General features: G+C 35.7%; 1 protein-coding gene and 1 pseudogene across 1 annotated transcript in view; one reads left to right on the forward strand and one right to left on the reverse strand.

Moving 5' to 3' along the window:
• Nucleotides 1–19,286, forward strand: part of UBE2W (ubiquitin conjugating enzyme E2 W) — a 51,727-nt gene that overhangs the window by 1,536 nt on the left and 30,905 nt on the right. The window contains exon 2 of the mRNA XM_054595590.1: nt 16,700–16,791. Within this exon, the coding sequence (XP_054451565.1) occupies nt 16,700–16,791 (92 nt within the window). The remainder of the gene's footprint in view (nt 1–16,699; nt 16,792–19,286) is intronic.
• Nucleotides 4,001–4,149, reverse strand: LOC129061157 (uncharacterized; annotated as a pseudogene).

Raw genomic sequence — 19,286 nt, forward strand, 5'->3', positions numbered from 1 at the left:
TAACATTCTTAGTTGAGAAGATGTCATGAAATGGTCCGGGGGACAACAAGAACAATTTCAGGAAACATGCTTTACACTAACCTCCCCAGAGACGTTAGAGAAGTTCCCTCATTTGAGGCCCCAAAAGGAACTGGAACACTAGTTGAACAGTAGCTGGGCTATGTGACCAATTTAAGATTATTTGTATTAAGATTTAAATTGTTTGTTTTAAGGCTGAAAATTAAGATTAAAACAGACAGTACATGAGATTATATTTCATAAGAGAAGTATGGGAATAACTAGCTGGTTAGATTTAAACTTCAGGTGTCTGGAAAAGACAGGTTTTGTTTTTAAGAGAAAAATGAGTCAGTATGGAACTTAATATTCATAATCATGAATTTTACATGGCAACTTAGGCAATGGAAAATAATACTTGCCATTGTAATACTGAATTTTTCTGTGTCCCGAGCACTGCCTTTGATTGTCTTATCACCCTTTATTCCTCTGTGTTTTCTAACAGGAGGAATGGAAAACTGATGTTCCCTATTTTTAATGAAAATAAAACTGAGTCTTTTCCTTTTATTTGTATTTTTAAAACATACAGGTTTTCTGGTAGTATCTTGACAAATATTTTAATATTGATAAGTCAAGCTTTTTCAAACAGTATGCCTTTCTGTGTGGTTATTCTGTGTGCTTGGTGAACAAATTTTTTTCCTTGATTTTCTTAATAGCAAAGCTTAACTTTTTTCAGAACAATTAATTTACACATAAAATTGCAACCAAATTATAAAATTTTGTCATTCATTCATCTATTTTTTGAGGGCTCATTGTGTGTCAGGTACTCATCTAGGTTCTGGGGATACAGCAGCGAACAAAAACAAGAGCTCTGCCTTTTTGTATATAGAAAGCCTAATTGTGGGAGGCAGATAAAAAGAAAATAGGTTAATTGTGTATTATATTAGAGGGTGATAATGTGGAGAAAAAGCGTGGAAGGAGGTTAGGAAATGGATATTTTGGAGATTTCATTAGAGTGCGTAGGGAAAAGTGTAGCATACATGAATACTGCTCTGATCAAGTGTTAGCCGAGAAGTTTTTGTATTTCACTCTGGCTGGTGTGGCTCAGTGGGTTTAGCATCAGCCTGAGAACTAAAGGGTTGTCTGGTTCCCTGTCAGGGCACATGCCAGGGTTGCAGACCATGTCCCCAGTTGGGGGCGTGCAGGATTGATACTTCTCTTACACATGGGTGTTTCTCCCCCCCTTTTTCTCTTCTTCTCTCTCTAAAAATAAAATTAGAAAAAAAGAAGAAAAAAGTTTGCAGATTTCTTCATCTTACCCACACCAGGATATTACTGCTGTTGTAGAGGTTACTTAAGCAGTTAAGAGGAACTGTATTTCTAAAACATGCAAATTGTACAAATGCAACATAAGATTTGATTATTTGAATTCATAAAAATGAAGTAGACTTTAGGATCAGTAACTAAGGGTAGATTTGAATCGCTCCTTGGAGAGTATGTATTTTAAAGTTGAGATTGTAACTGCTTTAGTGTACTCTTTTCAGTGCCTCCCAACCTTTCTTTTCAGGTTGTGGCACAGGGAGAAGATAATTTTTGAATTGCACACTGAGATGGGTGAGGTTGTGGAGGATGAAAGCAACTAGCTAGGCAGCTCTGTGTGAAACGTTGGGGATGAGGATCAGTATTCTGGAACACCTGTAATTCTGGGAAGGCTCTGCTCTGTAATATTGCTAGAGTTGTTCTTTAACATATAGCCCGGTAAGATTGTGGTTTGCAAATTTCCTGTGAGCCCTTTGAAACATTGTTTCCCAGTTTTTTGTTTTTGGAACAAAGTCACAAATCATCAAGAAGATTAAGGTTAGATTATATTTTAAGAAACTATTCTTAGAGACTGGTGGGCTCATGACAGTACTTAAAATTGGTAGGAGTTAGAGTAAAGAAATATATCTATATTTAATTTTGATAATACTAGAAATCTTAAAATATTAAATAAAAGTTCTTTGTAGCAAATTTTTAGATTTAGCATTTTAGGGACTTTTTTTTATACAAACTTTGTATCCCCAAACTTTCAAAAGACCTATGAAAGTGAATTTTTATGTGTTTCTAAATATTCATAAAGTGTAGCAGTATTGGGGTATACTGTTTTCAGCCAAACTATAAAATTTTAATTGTACTGTGTATTTCATTTTCATTTTGTAATTATTTATTTTTTCCTTTCCCAATTTTCTCATTCACAAATATGTATTATTAAATACTTAACTGATACGGCTTCCTAGAGAAAGATTTCTTATATATATTTGTATATATACCCATATTTGTATATATACCCATATTTGTATATATACCCATATATACACACATGTGTGCACATACACACACACATACACATTGCTTTTAGAATATAGCTGTTTCAGACTTATGTTGGATGCTAATTTGACCATCTGAATTTATTAATTTCAGGTGTGAACTCCCCTTATGTTATGTCTAAGATCTTAGAAAATCAGTGCTTATTGTTGATACTTTTCAACTCTAAAAACTGTGATAAAATTGAGAGAAAAGGGCAGTTAAATTACTCTTGCGCATTTTCTGCATACTCTCTCTTACCTAATTGAATCTTAGACTACTGACTGTTGATTTGGCTAGATGGAAGGAGGTTGACATTTAGTAACAAGATTTATGAATGTGCTTATTTTCAGTTGTCTTAGAAATAAATTATTTTGAATTATTTTTTGCTCTTTACTCAAGTAATTGGCTGTAGTGAATGAGAGGTAGAATATGGGCTTACTGACATTTACTATTATTGCAGTCATGTTGCCTTGACAATTGGATTTTTTGTGACTGTTTGTTGATATTATGAAAGGGTAGAAGAGCATTGTCAAAAGTTAGAAAATTGACTGTCTTCTTGGATATGAGGCTTACTGGGCACTGGGAACTTGGGGAATATAGCTAGAATTATATTACAGGGGAACCTCAGTTCCAGAACTTAATTTGTTCTGGAAAACTTTTTGAGAAGTGGATTTGTTTGAAAAGGTAATCTTCTTTGTTGCCTAAGAGATGTGTGGCTGATTTATACAGGTATCAGCATGAAAGGGTTATTGGATCAAGACTCAGGACCTCCTGAAGTTTTATTAGACAACTGAGACATTTTTTCCCTCCATGAAAAACTTGGTCAAGAACTACGATGGAGGTTGGTTTGACTGTATTTGAGAAGTTTGGCTGGAGATTCTGGCTGGGAGTAGCGCTGTCCAGGAGCTGTTCGAACAAGTGCCCAGCGAAAGGGGGAACAGCATACAATAGAATTGTGAAGGTGTTTTCTTTGAATGATACACATCAGTGGATAGTAGAGTCACACATAGGTGAACAAAAGCATAAAGCTAGGATAATCATCTTTGCTTAATGCAGTCATTGTGTTGTGTTTTTGTTTTTGTGGGTTTTTTTGCCATTAATTACTGCTCTATGAGATGCCTTCTATTTTTGTCCCAAAGTGTGTTTTGGGGTCTTTCATTTAACTCTTCCATTTCCTTGGACCACAGCTTCCACGAGAATAGGAAACATGCTTTCTCTTTGTCCCTTAAATGTCCTCATAGTGACTACAGTAAATGTTTGTCTATCACTTGACACTTCAAAAAGCATGCTTTGCACTGGCTGGGCAGCTCAGTAGGTTAGAGCATTGTCGGATAGGCCAAGGTTGCAGGTTCCATCTCATATCAGGGCATATACAAGAAACAGCCAATGAATGCATGAGTAAGTGGAACAACAAATTGCTCTCTCTCTTCCTCTCCCTCTTTCTAAAATCAGTAAAAAAATTTTAAAAACGTTCCTAAATAGCAAGTTCTATATCAGTTTAATCCTATTTTAGAGAAACGTATTAAGCAATTCTATAGTGATGAGGTTGTGAAGCTGTGATTAAAAACCAAACTCTGAAATCCACTGATGCTGTGAAATTGTAGGTAACAAGCACATCAACAAGTTTTGCATTGTAGAGAAATCATTGGGGTAATTATTTAACTTTTCAGTCAAGAATTAAGCATTTACTAAAATAATGTAACTTTTATAGCTAAGAAAATGAGAGGATAATATTCCTTATACTTTAATTAGCAATAATCGTGCCTTGGACAAACCTCACTGGCTATGATACTGCCATTGCTCAAAACTTATACTTTATAATATAAAGTTATTTTAGGCATCAAATTTTTAAAAGTTTCCTCTATTAAAATCCTCACCCAAGGATTTTTTTTGGATATTTTTTTTTCACTGCTTTTAGAGAGAGAGGAAAGGAGGGAATGTCGATGTGAGAGAGAAACATCGATTGGTTGCCTCTGGAATGTGCCCAGACCAGGGATCAGCCCTGCAGCCTGCGTGCCCTCACCTGGACTCGAACCTGCAACCCTTTGGTTATGGCACAGTGCTCCAACCAGCTGAGCCACATTGGCCAGGGCAAAAAGAGGTTCTTTTCCTGTATGCTGAGGAAAATTATAATGGCAAATCTTTACTGTTCAAAGTTCAAAGATAGCAATTATTATCAAGGTGAGTTTTAAAAGTAGGGGTGATTTGGCATCTTTCTGAAAATATACTTCTGCATAGTATTTACAGTGAGCATTTGCTAGATGAGTTTTATTTCATCTTTGTATCATTGCTGTCTCCTTTGTTAATTTTATCTACAGTATACTTGTTCACATTTGTCAGGTGTTTTTAAAATTTCCTCACTTGATAGCCTTTATTTGTGAATGCAGATTTTAGATCACCAAAAAATGGTGCATGCCTTTGGATTACTTTAGTCTGAGAAAAACTTGTTTTTATTCAGTTGCTTTCATAAAACTTCATTAGGAAAAAAACACAGATTCTGGAATCAAAACATTCAGGTTCTGTTTCACTGCTTAACAACTATGTTGTTCAAAAATCAATGTAGTGTCATGGTTAAGAAAAAAGTAGATTAACAGAGAGGTAAATATGTATAGAACTGCTTTTTTTATTTTCTTTCTCCGAACCTGTTTTTTCATGGTATTCCCCATGTTGGTGCTTGGGAACTTCATTCTCTGTTCAGCCAGAGACCTTGGTTTCATTCCACCCCATATTCAAACCATCAGAAAATTCTTTCAGCTCTACCTGCAGAGTATATCCAGAATCCAACTGTTTGTCTCCTTCCCTGAATTACTCCCTGATGTAAATCATTATCATCCCCAATCTGGATTATATCAAGCCTCATAACTGATTTCTGCCCTTTTTCCCTTGCTGTCTTTTTCTCAATCCATTACTTCGATTCTTTCAAAAACCAAAGTCAAATGTCACTTCACTCACATCCTTTCTGTGGCTTCCCTGTGGACTCAAAAGAGAATCCAAATTCCCTGTGGACTCAGAAGAGAATCCAAAATCCCTGCTGTGGTCTAGAAAGCCTCAAGTTTTCTATAGCCTGGGATTTTCTCCTACCCCACCCCTCACTTTTCTATAGCCTTATCGACCGCCTTGCTATTTCTGCCTTTACCTTTATTGTTGCCTCTTATTGGACTGATTTGCAGGTATTTTCTTCTATTCTGCAAGCTGTGCCACATTCTTGATGGTGTTCTTTGAAGCACAGCATTTCTAAGTCTTGATGAAGTTCAGTGTATCTGTTTTCTTTTGTCATTTGTGCTTCTCGTGTCATCACTAAGAAATCATTACCTGATCTAAGGTCACAGAGATTTACACTTACTATATATCTATGTTTTCTTCTGAGAGTGTTATATTTTTAGCTCTTACATTTAGGTATTTGATTCATTTTGAGTTAACTTTTATTATATGGCATGAGGCACATTTAGTTTTACAGCATTAATATGGCAGCTTGTTTTCTTTTAGAAGCTGTATAGGTCCAAGCTGAGAGTCTATCAGGTTTGATAGTATCCTGCTGGATTCAAGTTATTTCTCTAGGTGCGTGAAGCTGTTAGCTCTTTTTCAGATGAGAATTTATATTGCAGCCCTAACTGCTAAACCAACTCTAAATGTAATTGTAGTAACTATTACTGAGAATCTTTATGTATTCATATATTGACTTTTATTGCAATTAAAATAGGCATACCAATTTTAATTTTTAGACTTAAAAAATCTTTGAGCCATAGGACATTTTAGAGGTCATGTAGCCCAACCAGCATACCTTTTCTTTAAAATCTTTGCTTCATTTTTGTGATTAGAGGTAGTTGATAGAATATAACTTTTTTACTTTTTTACTGTATGAAAGAAAGATACATTGAGCAAATGGAATATATAGATTTTGATATGAGAAAAAAATGTTATTTTCTTAGGAAAACCAATTTAAGGATTTTAGTGGAGAAAATTACATAGCTGGCCATGTTGGTGCCATTTTTACTGTTGGTGTTGCTTATACCAAGGTTTCTTAGTAGGAACCTTATAGAATTCATGTCTTTATAATAATTAGTTTGACCTGTCTTGATTTGATGCTGCTATAGCCCATCCTCTTTCATGAGTTTTGTATTTGTGAATTTGCCAACTCAGTAAAGTTTATTTGTAACACTAAGAAAAGATATTTATGGTACTTTTGTAGTGCTTTACACAACAGATTGGGAAAAAAAACCACCCAAAATTTTGAGTGGCTAGAAGTGTTCTCAGCTGAGGTCAAACAGGGTGATGCTCTGCCTTGTTTCAGCTGTCATACTGTAAACAAGTGTCCTTTTCTTGGTCTATTTAGTGCCACTTTTTCCACATTTCTGTGTTTAAATGGCCTCAGGTGGAATATTGAAGCGCTGTCAAGTGTTCCTGATTGCAAGAAGGCTGTGTATGTTAGGTAGCCTTTGTTTAGGCATGTGCCGTTGTCCTTGGGTTCAGTATTAAAGAATCAACAACCTATATTAAGGCGTCTTTAAACAGAAACAAACAAAAGCCATTATTATTTTTGGTTGAATGTGACCAGAGGTTGCAGGAACCTAACCCTGTATTTCTCCTAGGAACTCTGGTTCATTATTTACTGTGACTATAGAACGTAACTACTTTTCTATAAACGACAGTATTTTGATTTAAATTGTCATTCTACCTTTGAAATGTATTGAAGCCAGGTTAAAACTGGTAAAAAGTAATGTTGCTCATTCAGATTCCTTTTTTTCCTTTTTCTGTTTTCTACTGTGTATCAATACTTTCCTCCCAGCTTTTTTCCTTGAGTTACCCACACAATTCAAGTTAGTGGTTTTCAATTCTGGCATTGTATTTTAAATCACCTTGGAAGCTTTCAAAAAACAAAACTATCCCCAGAGATCAATTTATTTTGTCTGGCATGCATCTTGGGTATTGAAATTTTTCCCAGCTAATATGCACCCTAAGTTTAGAGCTCAGCTTCACTACGATAGGGGAATTTGTGTACAGAGTTTGTAAATTGGATGTGATGTAATACATCTTGAACCAGACATATGAAAGTTGATACATCTGGAGAGATCTCTTAAGAATCAAATTTGGGACAGTGACAGTGGTTATACATGTTCCTGCCTGTCTACATAATCACATTTCTATCAAAGATTATTCATTTGCTGAACTCAATATCAGAGTTAATGTTGACTGCCTTGTAATTATAGTGAGATCTCATTTGGTGGCTATTTTACACAGAGAAACAAAGAATCTTCCATTGAGAGTCCCTTGTGAAGGAGAGTTAGTGAACAAAGTACAGTACAATATGGCTGTTGGGGAAAAACATGCCCTGACAGATGTGGCTCAGTTCGTTGGGTATGACAGGTCCTGCAAAGTGAAAGGTTGCCATGTTGATTACCTGTCAGATCACATGCCTTGGTTCATCCCCAGCTGGGACAGGAGGCATAGGAGAGGCAACTGTGGTGTTTCTCTTCTCTCCCTCCCTTCCCCTCTCTAAAAATAAATAAAAATAAAATCTTTAAAAAAAAAAAAAAAGACATGGCCACTGGGTGGTCCTCTAGGCTCAATTATGAGTTACGTGATTGTTCTGTACCAGTTGTGTACCTAGACAAACCTACAGATTTTATTTACGTAGTGACTCTTTGGAGTAGAATAATTACAACCTCAGGTTTTTATTGTTGTTTTAAATAAGGTTTGTATTGTATTAAAATGTAAATAGCCCTTTTTTTAAAGAACATCGGGCCCTTCCTAGGACCATTGTTGCTAGCTCTTGCTTCTCCCTTTTCTAAGGCCTGTGCTGAACTTTTTTTCAGTCCTTTAAAATCCCCGAGGGTTGGGTTGTTTATGATTCTGTGTCCTGGGTCTTTCTTCCCTGTCCTTAGGTTGAAGTGGACATTACTGCACATGTGTCCATTCTGTTATTACCTTTTACTTGTTAGGAATACTTAGCGATTCTTTTCAGTCACTCTTTATATTGAAATTCTATTTTCAATTTTGGCTAATGTGGTGAGACCCTTGTCTTTTCCTTGTTCCTGGGAATTTTTTAAAAAACTTACCTAGCAGGTTATTTAGTTAGCCCTTCCACTCTTTGTACTGTCTTTTTGAATTCATATTTAACTCAAAATCTACTTTAGTTCTTCACAGCTTTATATCTTGACATCATGAACCCATCAAGCTTAGCCTCAGTCCTCGCAGCTGTACACATTTTCTTACCTTGTGTGCTCTCATAGCACGCTTCACCCCTTTCATAGGATTTTTCATTTCTGCCTTATACTTACTATAGGTACTTTGTCTTTATTAGATTTTTAACTCACTGAGGGCACCGCTCTGCTGGTAGTAAGCACTCAAACATTTTCTGAGTAAGTATGTATGTAAGTAAATAGAGACTCAAGTAAATACTTTTTTCCAAAATAGGTCATAAACAATTTGCAAACATTGCTTTCTTGCCCTATCTTTGATTCCTTCGATGCCTTTTGCTTCAGCTTCTGCCCTGGCCCAATTAAAGAAACTAAAGCCTTAAGTTGAATAGGAAAAAGTATATAGTATTTTAAAATCAGTGTACATTTTCTGTTAATTATATGCATCTATTTTGACTAGAGTAATATTTGGTTGGTGATTCTTGCACTCTGTAGATAATGCTTCAGTGAAATTCTCCATTTGTCTGATCGTATGTTTCTTTTCTTTAGCTCCCAGTACACAACCCTTAAAACCTTGACAGCAAATAATCTTATATATTGCTTCACTGATACTAAAAATGTGTGATTGTTTTCTCCCTAAACACAAAAATATTCTGTCTCAGGATACTTCTCATTCTTGATGTATTTCTTTTCCAAATGTTTTACTCTTAGGGTATGTCAGGGTGTATCTCTGTCTGTGTTTGCTCCTGGAAAGAAGGAGGTATGAAGGTTGTATGGGGTTGGGGTTGTTTGGTATAGGGATTTTGTGATTGGTTTTTCCAGATGTTGCAGAGGACAGAATGTCTGTTGATGTCTATGAAATGCAGGCTGTCTTCTGACAGCCTTTTTACCTTTTAACGTAGTTACTGCTTTAGATAAAGAAGGTGTGGTACATGTGTTCAGTGGATTATTACTCAGCCATTAAAAAAAAAATGAAATCTTGCCATTTGCAACAACATGGATAGACCTAGAGGATATTATGCTAAGTGAAATAGGTCAGACAGAGAAAGACGAATACCATATGGTTTTTCACTTATATATGGAATCTAAAAACCAAACAAACAAACAAAAAAAACCCTCTTAGATATACAGAGAGCAAATTGATGGTTGCCAGATTGGGGGATGGGGGTGTTGAGTGAAAAGGAGGAAGAGATTAAGATGTGCAAATTGCCAGATAAGAAAAAGGTCTCAAGGATATAAAGTACAGCATAGGCAATATGGTCATTAATATTATAATAACTGTATGGCATCAGGTGAGTACTGTACTTACTGAGGTGATCACTTTGTATGTTATGTAAATGTCTGCAGTGTTGTACACTTGAAACTATGCTATACACCTGTTGTAACCTGTATGTCAACTGGAATTGAAAATTTTTTTAATTAAAAAATGATAACCATTACTCTGATTTTTATATCTTTGTAGGTAATCTATGTTTTCTCTCCGGTTTTACAATGAACTCTATTTTAATTGGTGTTCTGTACTTTCACAGCAGTGTGTTTGGAATTCTTTTTATGTATGCTTTTTGGAATTCATTGGGCTTTCGACCTAAGGATTGATGTCTTCAGCAATTCTGGGAAATTCTCAGGCATTATCCCTTTAAATGTTGCCGCCCATTCCCTTTTGTGTTCCCTCCTCATATTTATATCTCTATTTTTGTGTTACATCCTGGATAAATCAAATCATATGCTGTGTGATTAATCTGTCCCTGAGTTGCTTCTTTTAAAGTGCATTTAGATGTAATTTATATGCCATAAAATTCAACCATTTAAAATGTACAATCAGATGTGCAACCATCCCCATAATCTAATATTAGAATAGTTTCATCATTCCCAGAAGCAACCTATGCCTATAAACATGCATCCTCCATCATTCCACTTCCTATTCCCACCAGTCCCCAGCATATAATATTTTTCTTTATGTACGTATAGATTTTCCTGTTCTGGACATTTCATATAAGTGATATCATCATATATGTGGTCTTTTGTGACTGGCTGACTTAGCATAATGTATTTGAGGTTCATCCATATTGCTGCATGTATTAGTACTTTATTCTTTTTATAGTAAAATAATATTCCACTTTATAGATACAAAATAACTTGTTTACTCCATTCATCAGTTAATGGATATTTGGGTTGCTTCCATATTTTGGCTATTGTGAATAGTGTTGCTGTGAACATATGGGTACATGTTTTTGTCATCCATTGAGCCCTTAAATCTGTTTTCTAACTATGCAAGAAATACCCTTCTATTTTCTTGTTGTAAAAGAGTCATAATATTATAAAAGTATATAGTACAAATAGGGATGTCCTCTTCCTCCATTTCCACTTCTAGTAGGGAAGTACTGTCAAACAGTTGGATATGCTGCTTTCTGATCTCTTGTATGCATTATACAATGTTTGTATAAATAAATCTCTTGCTTTTGTTTTAACATAAAGGGATTATAGGTATTTAAGGCTTACTTTTTCTGTATTTTAATATGCTGCCTTTCTTTTGTTAGTATACATAGATCCACATAATTCTTTCTTTAAGTATATTTTATTGATTATGCTATTACAATTGTCCTATTTTTTTTCTCCCCTTTATCCCAGTCTGTCTGCTTCCCCCACCCCCCCCATCCAGCATTCTCCCTTAGTTCATGTTCATGGGTCGTACATATAAGTTCTTTGGCTTCTCCATTTCCTAAACTATTCTTAACCTCCCCCTGTCTATTTTGTACCTACCAATTACGATTCTTATTCCCTGTACAATTTCCCCTATTCTCCCCTCTTCCCCTTCCTGCTGATAGCCCTCCATGTGATCTCCAGTTCTGTGATTCTGTTCCTGTTGTTGTTTGCTTATTTGTTTTTGTTTTTTCTTAGGTTAAGTTGTTGATAGTTGTGAGTTGTAATTTTTCCGTTCATAGTTTTGATCTTCTTTTTCTTAGAGAAATCCCTTTAACATTTCATATAATAAGGGCTTGGCGATGATGAACTCCTTTAACTTGACCTTATCTGGGAAGCACTTTATCTGCCCTTCCATTCTAAATGATAGCTATGCTGGATAGAGCAATATTGGATGTCGGTCTTTGCCTCTCATGGCTTTGAATATTTCTTTCCATACCTTCTTGCCTGTATGATTTCTTCTGAGAAATCAGTTGATAGTCTTATGGGAACTCCTTTGTAGGTAGCTGTCTCCTTTTCCCTTGCTGCTTTTAAGACTCTCTCCTCATCCTTAATCTTGAGTAATGTAATTATGATGTGTCTTGGTGTGTTCCTCTTTGGTTTCAGCTTTTTTGGGACTCTGTGCTTCCTGGACTTGCAAGCCTGTTTCCTTCGCCAGATTGGGGATGTTTTCCTTCATTATTTTTTTCAAATACATTTTCAATTTCTTGCTCTTCCTCTTCTTCTGGCACCCCTATGATTTGGATGTTGGAACCTTTAAAGTTGTCTCAGAGATTCCTAAGCCTCTCCTCATTTTTTTGAATTCTTGTTTCTTCATTCTGCCATAATCTAATATTAGAATAGTTTCATCATTCCCAGAAGCAACCTGTGCCCATAAATATGCATCCTCCATTGTTCCACTGATAGTTTCTTCCATTTCATATCTTAGAGTCCCAGTTTCCTCCCTTCACTGTTGGTTCTCTGTATATTTTTCTTTATTTCATTTTGTATAGCCTTCACTTCTTGCTTTATTTTGCGACTGTTATCAATCATATCTGTGAGCATCCTGATAACCAGTGTGTTGAACTCTGCATCTGATAGATTGGCTATCTCCTTATTGCTTAGTCCTTTTTCAGGAGTTTTGATCTCTTCTTTCATTTGGGCCATATTTCTTTGTCTTGTCACACCTGTTACTGTAAGGGGCAGAGTCTTAGGTATTTGCCAGGGTGGGGCAACCCACTTTGCTGCATTATGGCACTGTATGTTGGGGTCGGGGGAGCGGGTCAGAGAAAGAACTGTGCTGCTTGCTGGGCTCTCACCCTGTGTTCAGTCACTTTCCCAGCTTCCTGAAAGGTGTTGTTGGCCTGGTGCTGATTCCCGGATGGGTAGGCTTGTGTATGTTCTCAGGTCCCCTGGGCCCCTCCAACAGACTCTTTTGTGAGACTGGGAGTTACTCCCACCACCGCAGACCCCAAAGGTTTTTACAGTTAGAGGTTCTGGGGCTTCAGTTTCCTGCGCTGGAACCCTGGGTTGCATGGTCTTTCTCGTTCCCTAGTTTTCCCTCCAGGTATAGCCGCGCGCAAATGTGGGACCCCCCTGGTCCTCCAGCTGCGGCCTTTTTGTGTGCCCTCTCCATTGCAGCTGCCCATCTCTGCCCCTCCTACCAGTCTGGATATATGTTTCTTCTTTAATTCCTTGGTTGTAGCACTTCCATACAGTTCGATTTTCTGGCAGTTCTGCTTGTTCTTTCTTTTTAAATTGCTCGTTATCCTCCTTTTGGTTGCGGGAGGAAGCATAGTATATCTACCTACACCTCCATCTTGGCTGGAATGCCCCACATAATTCTTAATGTTTGCAGTAGTCTTGTTTACATATGCCATAATTTGTATCACCTGTTGATGGACATATATTGTTGCGAGGTTTTTCTCTTACAAACATTGAAAGAGTCAACATCTTTATTAATTTTTTGAAACATTTACTGAGGCAGAAAACATGTGCTAGGCACAGTTTCAAATGCTAGGAATACAAAAATAAAATGCACCATGATCTCTGTCTTAGAGTTGCTCCCAGTTATATAAGTACTACAAGAACATAAAGTAAATTAATTGGGGATCTAAGGGAAGATGATCTAGGAAAACTAGATTTTTATCACATCAGGTGTTGCATACATTGTTTTCTGTATAATTTCTCATGTGGTAGTTACTGATTTTTTTTTTTTTTTTTAATGTATCTTTAGATTCTGAGAAGTGAAATTGTTGACTCAAGAGAACTTGTATTTCCCGAGGGTTTCTGTTTGCTTCTGTCATTAGCCTGGGGCATTATTTCTTGGACCACTTTTGATTAAATTCTTGCCTAAGGTTCTCACGTAAAAGAATTTCAGGCTGCAAATCCCTTTAAGTGTCTACTTGAGGTTATGATGTTTCATGGAAGAATTATTTTTCTTCTACCTATTGCTAAATTCACAGCAGGCAGATTTCATTGTTGCCTCTTGTACCCTTTACCTTGTTCATCCTTATGCTGAGGAGTTGTAGTTTTATGTTGATCTTCTGTTAGACTTCTTCTGTTTTGCCTCCCCCACCTTTGGTAGAAACTCCAAAGGCAAAATTTTAGAGGTCCTGCATTCACTTTGTTGTTTTTGTTTTCTATAGAATACGTTAGAGTATCTACTCTGTCATTGTGCTGGAAATGAAATTCTTAGTCTTTGAAACACATTCTTTGGCTTTCAGTATACCACAGTCCTGTTTTTTCATAAACAGATTTATGCATTTATCTCTTTTTAGGCTCTGGTCTCTATAAAAACAGGAATCATTTAGTCTTGCCACTTTTTGCATCCCAATCTGATTTTTGAAGATGTCAGTTTAAAGTAAGAATGAATACCTCCACTTATTGAAGGCTTTCCATTTCCTAAGGGGGGAAAGTTTCAATAAGTTACTGTTAGGAGTTAAGGAATGTAGAGAGTACTTAGAATTCAGTGGGAGAGAAAAATGTTTCCTTAATATGCATAAATCATTGTTTTAAAATAAAATTTTGTTGCTTAGCCTCTCACCCTCATCTAAGAGAAATAAATGGCTATTGTTATAATTGTTTCTTGATATTATTGGGGGGTGGAAATAGTGGTTGTTAGTGTCATGGTATTAAGGTGTACCAAAATTTTTTTCTGTCGTTGCTGCCCAATTTGTTAACTTATCACCTTTTGTTTGTTACATTAGATGAGATTGGAGAAAACCGTTGGCCGTTTTATGCACTGCTACATTTGCAACCATTGGCATATACATAGCTCTACGTTTTTATTGTTTTTTTTCCTTCTCATTTCTATCTCTTCTCACGCTAAACAAGGATTTCTATCTTTTAGAATAGTTTCTCAAACTGTCAATTTGAGATAAAACTTTCCAAAATGTGAGGCCTAACTCCCCCTTTAACTTGTTCCATTTCTCATCAGATTTTAATATACCATATGCTTGTTTTGTTATTAATTGACCGTCTTTTCCCCAAATAGAAATAAAGCTTTCCAAGTCAAGGAATCGGGTCAGTATGTCCTGTTATGTATTACTAGATATATTCTGTTCCCATTTTTATTTATAACCACAAGAGAATCATTTAAATTTTTTGCGTCTTGGTTTTAACATATATTAGTTTGGGGTAGTACTTAGAGAAATGCATTAGTTTAGAAGCTGAACTTGTTTAGATATGAATCGCCTTCTTAGGGTGCTTTTTTTAACTTTTTTTTTTTTTTTTAAATCCCCACCTGAGGACATTTTTTCATTGCTTTTAGATAGAGAGGAAGGGAGAGGGAGAAACATCAATGCAAGAGCTAAGCATCGATTGGTTGCTTCCCCTGTGCGCCTGGGCTGGAGATCAAACTTACAACCATTCAATTACAGGATGATGTCCAACCAACTGAGCCAACTGAGCATCCTCACCATGGCAGGATGCTATTTAATTTTTTTTTTTAATTACTAGAAGTATTTTATTTGATGCGGTATTCTTCAACTTAAACAATAATGTTCACTTTTTAAAACAATCATCTTAGTACATTTTTATACAGTCATATCCATCATCTTCAGCTCTCTGAAAAAGCAATGATTAGGAGCTGAAGAGCCAAAGATCACATCATTGGTATGAAACTCCATGATTTAGCACTGTGCTACACAAAGTGTCTATGGACCTGTTGTTGGGCTATACTTTTATTTTATGAGGACTTGGAGAAATTGGTTCTAATTTCCTTAGTTTCCATGAGGCTGTGTATAATATGGTTTAAGAGCACATGAAGCAGGAAATGTTAGCCAATATAATGGCAGCACTGAAGATGAGTTGGGGTTTGTTACACCAAAATAATGTGATATAGTCAACAAAATAAATAAACTCTTGCTGCGTAATGTGGAGTGGGGTCAGAATGAGAGTGAGAAATTCCAAATAGTTCATAGCTCATTTTCATTGTTACTAGCAATTACTATATTGAAAGATCTGAGAAAAAGTTTTCATTCTTGGCATCTTAAGGAGCCATTTATTCAAATTTTATTACAGTAATTCTCAACAAAAAAGGGGAGGAGTTTCTAAACAGTAGTGGTGTTGGATGACATTGAGCTTATTTAAAGGTGTCATATATTGAAAAGATCTAGAAACATTGCTATAAGAGAGTAATATTTGACTGTCTAGAAAAAGCAGATAATAACTTTTAAGCAGTGAATTCTTGAGTTCTGAACAGATACTCATGCTTGTCTACTTTAATCCAAGAAAAGACATTTATTCAGAATCTTTGTAATGTTGCATACAATTCTGATAGCATAGATTATTTGGTTTTTAAACCCATAAATTATGAGCTGGGCTTTTGTTTTCTTTGTTGTATACTAACAGTGTCTACTAATGATAATAGTGGGAGAGTTGACAATAAAAGCTATATAAACAAAAATGCAAACACATAGCCATTTTAGGGCACCTAGTATGTGGAAAAATAAGTTTACATATCTTGGGCCCTGATAGGTTCCATTCTGGTGTTGGAAGATTAAGTTATATGCAGATAATCATATTTAAGAAAACAAATATGGGCTGTAAATTATAAGCTAAAACTATTTCAGACTTTTTCAAAAGGCTTTTTTCATGGCAGATTACTTGTATAATTCCCCTGGAAAGCTTGTCTGCCTGAATTGACATGTTCTTTAAGTATTACGGAGAGCTATGGTATTTATCATTGAAAAGCAGTAAAGGAAGCACTAATGAAACTCAGCGCTTATAACCAAGGCTGAGACCTTATAACCTCAATGAAGTAGCTGTGAAGTTTTATAGGTAGCTGGCTGCTTTTCATACCTTTTCACAGCATCAATTTTTACAAATATATTTAGAAATACTTTCACAATAGGTTGTGAATTATAATACAGGCAATTGAAAATTTGAATGTTAGGCTTATACATGAGATACATAGAAGATGTAAGATATTTGTAAAGGAAAAGGTATAAGTATTTGGAAGAAATTCAATCAAGGATTTTAGACTATTACTAGAAGGATATTATAACAAAAAAGTACAAGTTATTATTTTTTTTTTATAGAAACGACTGCAGAAAGAACTGTTGGCTTTGCAAAATGACCCACCTCCTGGGATGACTTTAAATGAAAAGAGTGTTCAAAATTCAATTACACAGTAAGTATTTAATTTTCGAAGTACTTGTTTCTTCATCAATGTAATGTATGAATGTATACTTATTTTTTAAAATACAGAATTATTTTCATATTTCATCATATTCTCTTCCCACTAAGAGGTAAATATAGTTAATAGACTTCACTTACTCTGTGCATGAAAAAATGAAGGGTGGAAGGGAACACAAGTATTCTAATTCAGCTTCTTCCGTGGGAGTGGAATAGAAGGCTCTTCCCAGGTAGGATACCAAAAAGAATAGAGAGATACGGGTCCCTTCTCTTAAAAATGAGTATTTTAATTAGTTTGAAATGTTTTTTAAGGGTATCATTCTAAGATCTCACAACTCAGTATGGTCAATTCTTCACCATTCCTTTGATTTAAATAATTCTGTTATATAAGGGTAAATGTTCTGAAATAGGCGGAAATTTAAAATAATTGACCATTCCCTTAAAAAAAAAATCTCCAAAAACATAAAAGGGAGAGAAGCCAACAAGATAGAAGTATACTATAGACCAACTTGTAGGACAGATATAACCATTCAAATATTTAGTGGTAATCTAGGTCTAGAGAGTAAAAGTGACCAAAATTCATACAATGGAAGGACATAGTGTTCCTTTCAGAAGAAATGATTTTGGTTGCCTTTCACATTGACATTTGAGTCATTAATACAGGATTCAAGTTTTAAGAACAGGAATACGGAGAATGAATATATTGATGTTTGGATAGATATATTATGTTTGAAAATGTAATACACCTCTCTAGCTCTATAACAATTTCTTTAAACATTCCTGGATTCCCAACAGATTGAGAATTTTTAGGTTCACTGCAAAATTGAGCAGAAGATAAATTTCCCATATACCCTCTGCTCCCACACATGCATGGCCCCCACCATTATCAACAGTTCCCACCAGAGTGGTACATTAGTTACAGTTGATGAATCTAATTGATACATCGTAATCACCCAAAGTCTGTAACTTTACATTGGGATTCACTCTTGGTGTTGAACTTTCTGTGGACTTGGACAAATGTATAATGACATGTATGTCATTACGGTATCTTACAGAGTATTTTCACTGTCCTAAAAATTACCTGTTTACCACATATTCATCCTTCCCTCTCTCTCTAGCCCCCCAGTCCCTGACAACCACTGATCTTTTTTATTGTTTCTGTAGTTTTGCCTTTCCTAGGATGTTATATAGTTGGAATCACACCTTATGTTGCCTTTTCAGATTGGCTTCTTTTACTTAGTGATAGGCATTTAGGGTCCTTCCATGTAGTTTTGTGGCTCTCATTTTTCATTTATATCAAATTTGGAAATGGAGCACACATTTCGTGTATATGGCATTTGTTCTATATATTTAAACAGATGGATCAGACTCTGTTTTCATCTTTTTCCTCTCTTCCTTTGTTAACCTACCTCAGAATATCCTATAACAGCCAGCCTTATGCTTCTCAAGGAAATTGGTATTAATCTATTGCTTCCTCTTTCCACTTTTACTCTTTTGGGGGATAGAGGGGAACCACACAACACAGTGATTTATAGAAAGTTAAAGGAATGTTTTACATTTTCACAAATAATCAAGTAGTATATCACAGAGTATAACTCCCAAAATAGTATTACCTTTTTAAAAAAATTAAGTTTATAGGGGTAACAATTGATTAATAGTATCATATACATTTCAGGTACACAGCTTTATAGTATAACATCTATATATTCTACCACCTAAAATCCAGTCTCTTCCTGTCACCAAATATTTGACCTTCTTTACCCTCTTCATCCTCCCTCACCCTAGATCCCCTCTGGTAACCACCATGCTGTTGTCTGTGTCTGTAAGTTTGTTTGTTTGTTTTTTGTTTGTTTGTTGCTTTTTGTTTCATATTCCACATGTGAGTGAAATCATATGATTCTTGTCCTTTTCCATAAAATTTATTTCACTTAGCGTGATGCTCTCAAGATCATCCATGTTGTCTCAAATGGCATATTTCATCTTTTTGCAGCTGAGTAATATTCCATTGTATATAAATACATACCACATTTTCTTTATCCAATCACCAGTTGAAGGACTTCTAGGTTGTTTCCATGTGTTGGCCACTGTGAATGATGCTGCAGTGATCATAGGAGTACATGTATCTTTACAAATGTTTTGTTTAGATACCCAGAAAGGGGGTTGCTGGGTCATATGGTAACTATTCTTTTTTTTTTTTTTTTTTTTTTTTAAAGATTTTATGTATTTTTAGAGAACGGAAGGGAGGGAGAAAGAGAGGGAGAGAAATATGATGTGAGAGAGAAACATCAGTTGGCTGTCATTTGTCTGTGCCTCGATTGGGCACTGAACCCACAACCTAGGCATGTGACCTGAGTAGGAGTCAAACTGTCAACCTTTTGCTTTGCAGAAGGATGCCCAACCAACTGAGCCATGCTGGTCAGGGCCGTAACGCTATTCTTAATTTTTTGAAGAACCTCTGTACAGTTTTCTAGAGGGTGTTCCAATTTATAT

This window comes from Pteronotus mesoamericanus, unplaced genomic scaffold (assembly GCF_021234165.1).
Source record: "Pteronotus mesoamericanus isolate MK-2021 breed Mesoamerican mustached bat unplaced genomic scaffold, CSHL_Meso_final scaffold_54, whole genome shotgun sequence".
Classification (NCBI taxonomy): Eukaryota; Metazoa; Chordata; class Mammalia; order Chiroptera; family Mormoopidae; genus Pteronotus; species Pteronotus mesoamericanus.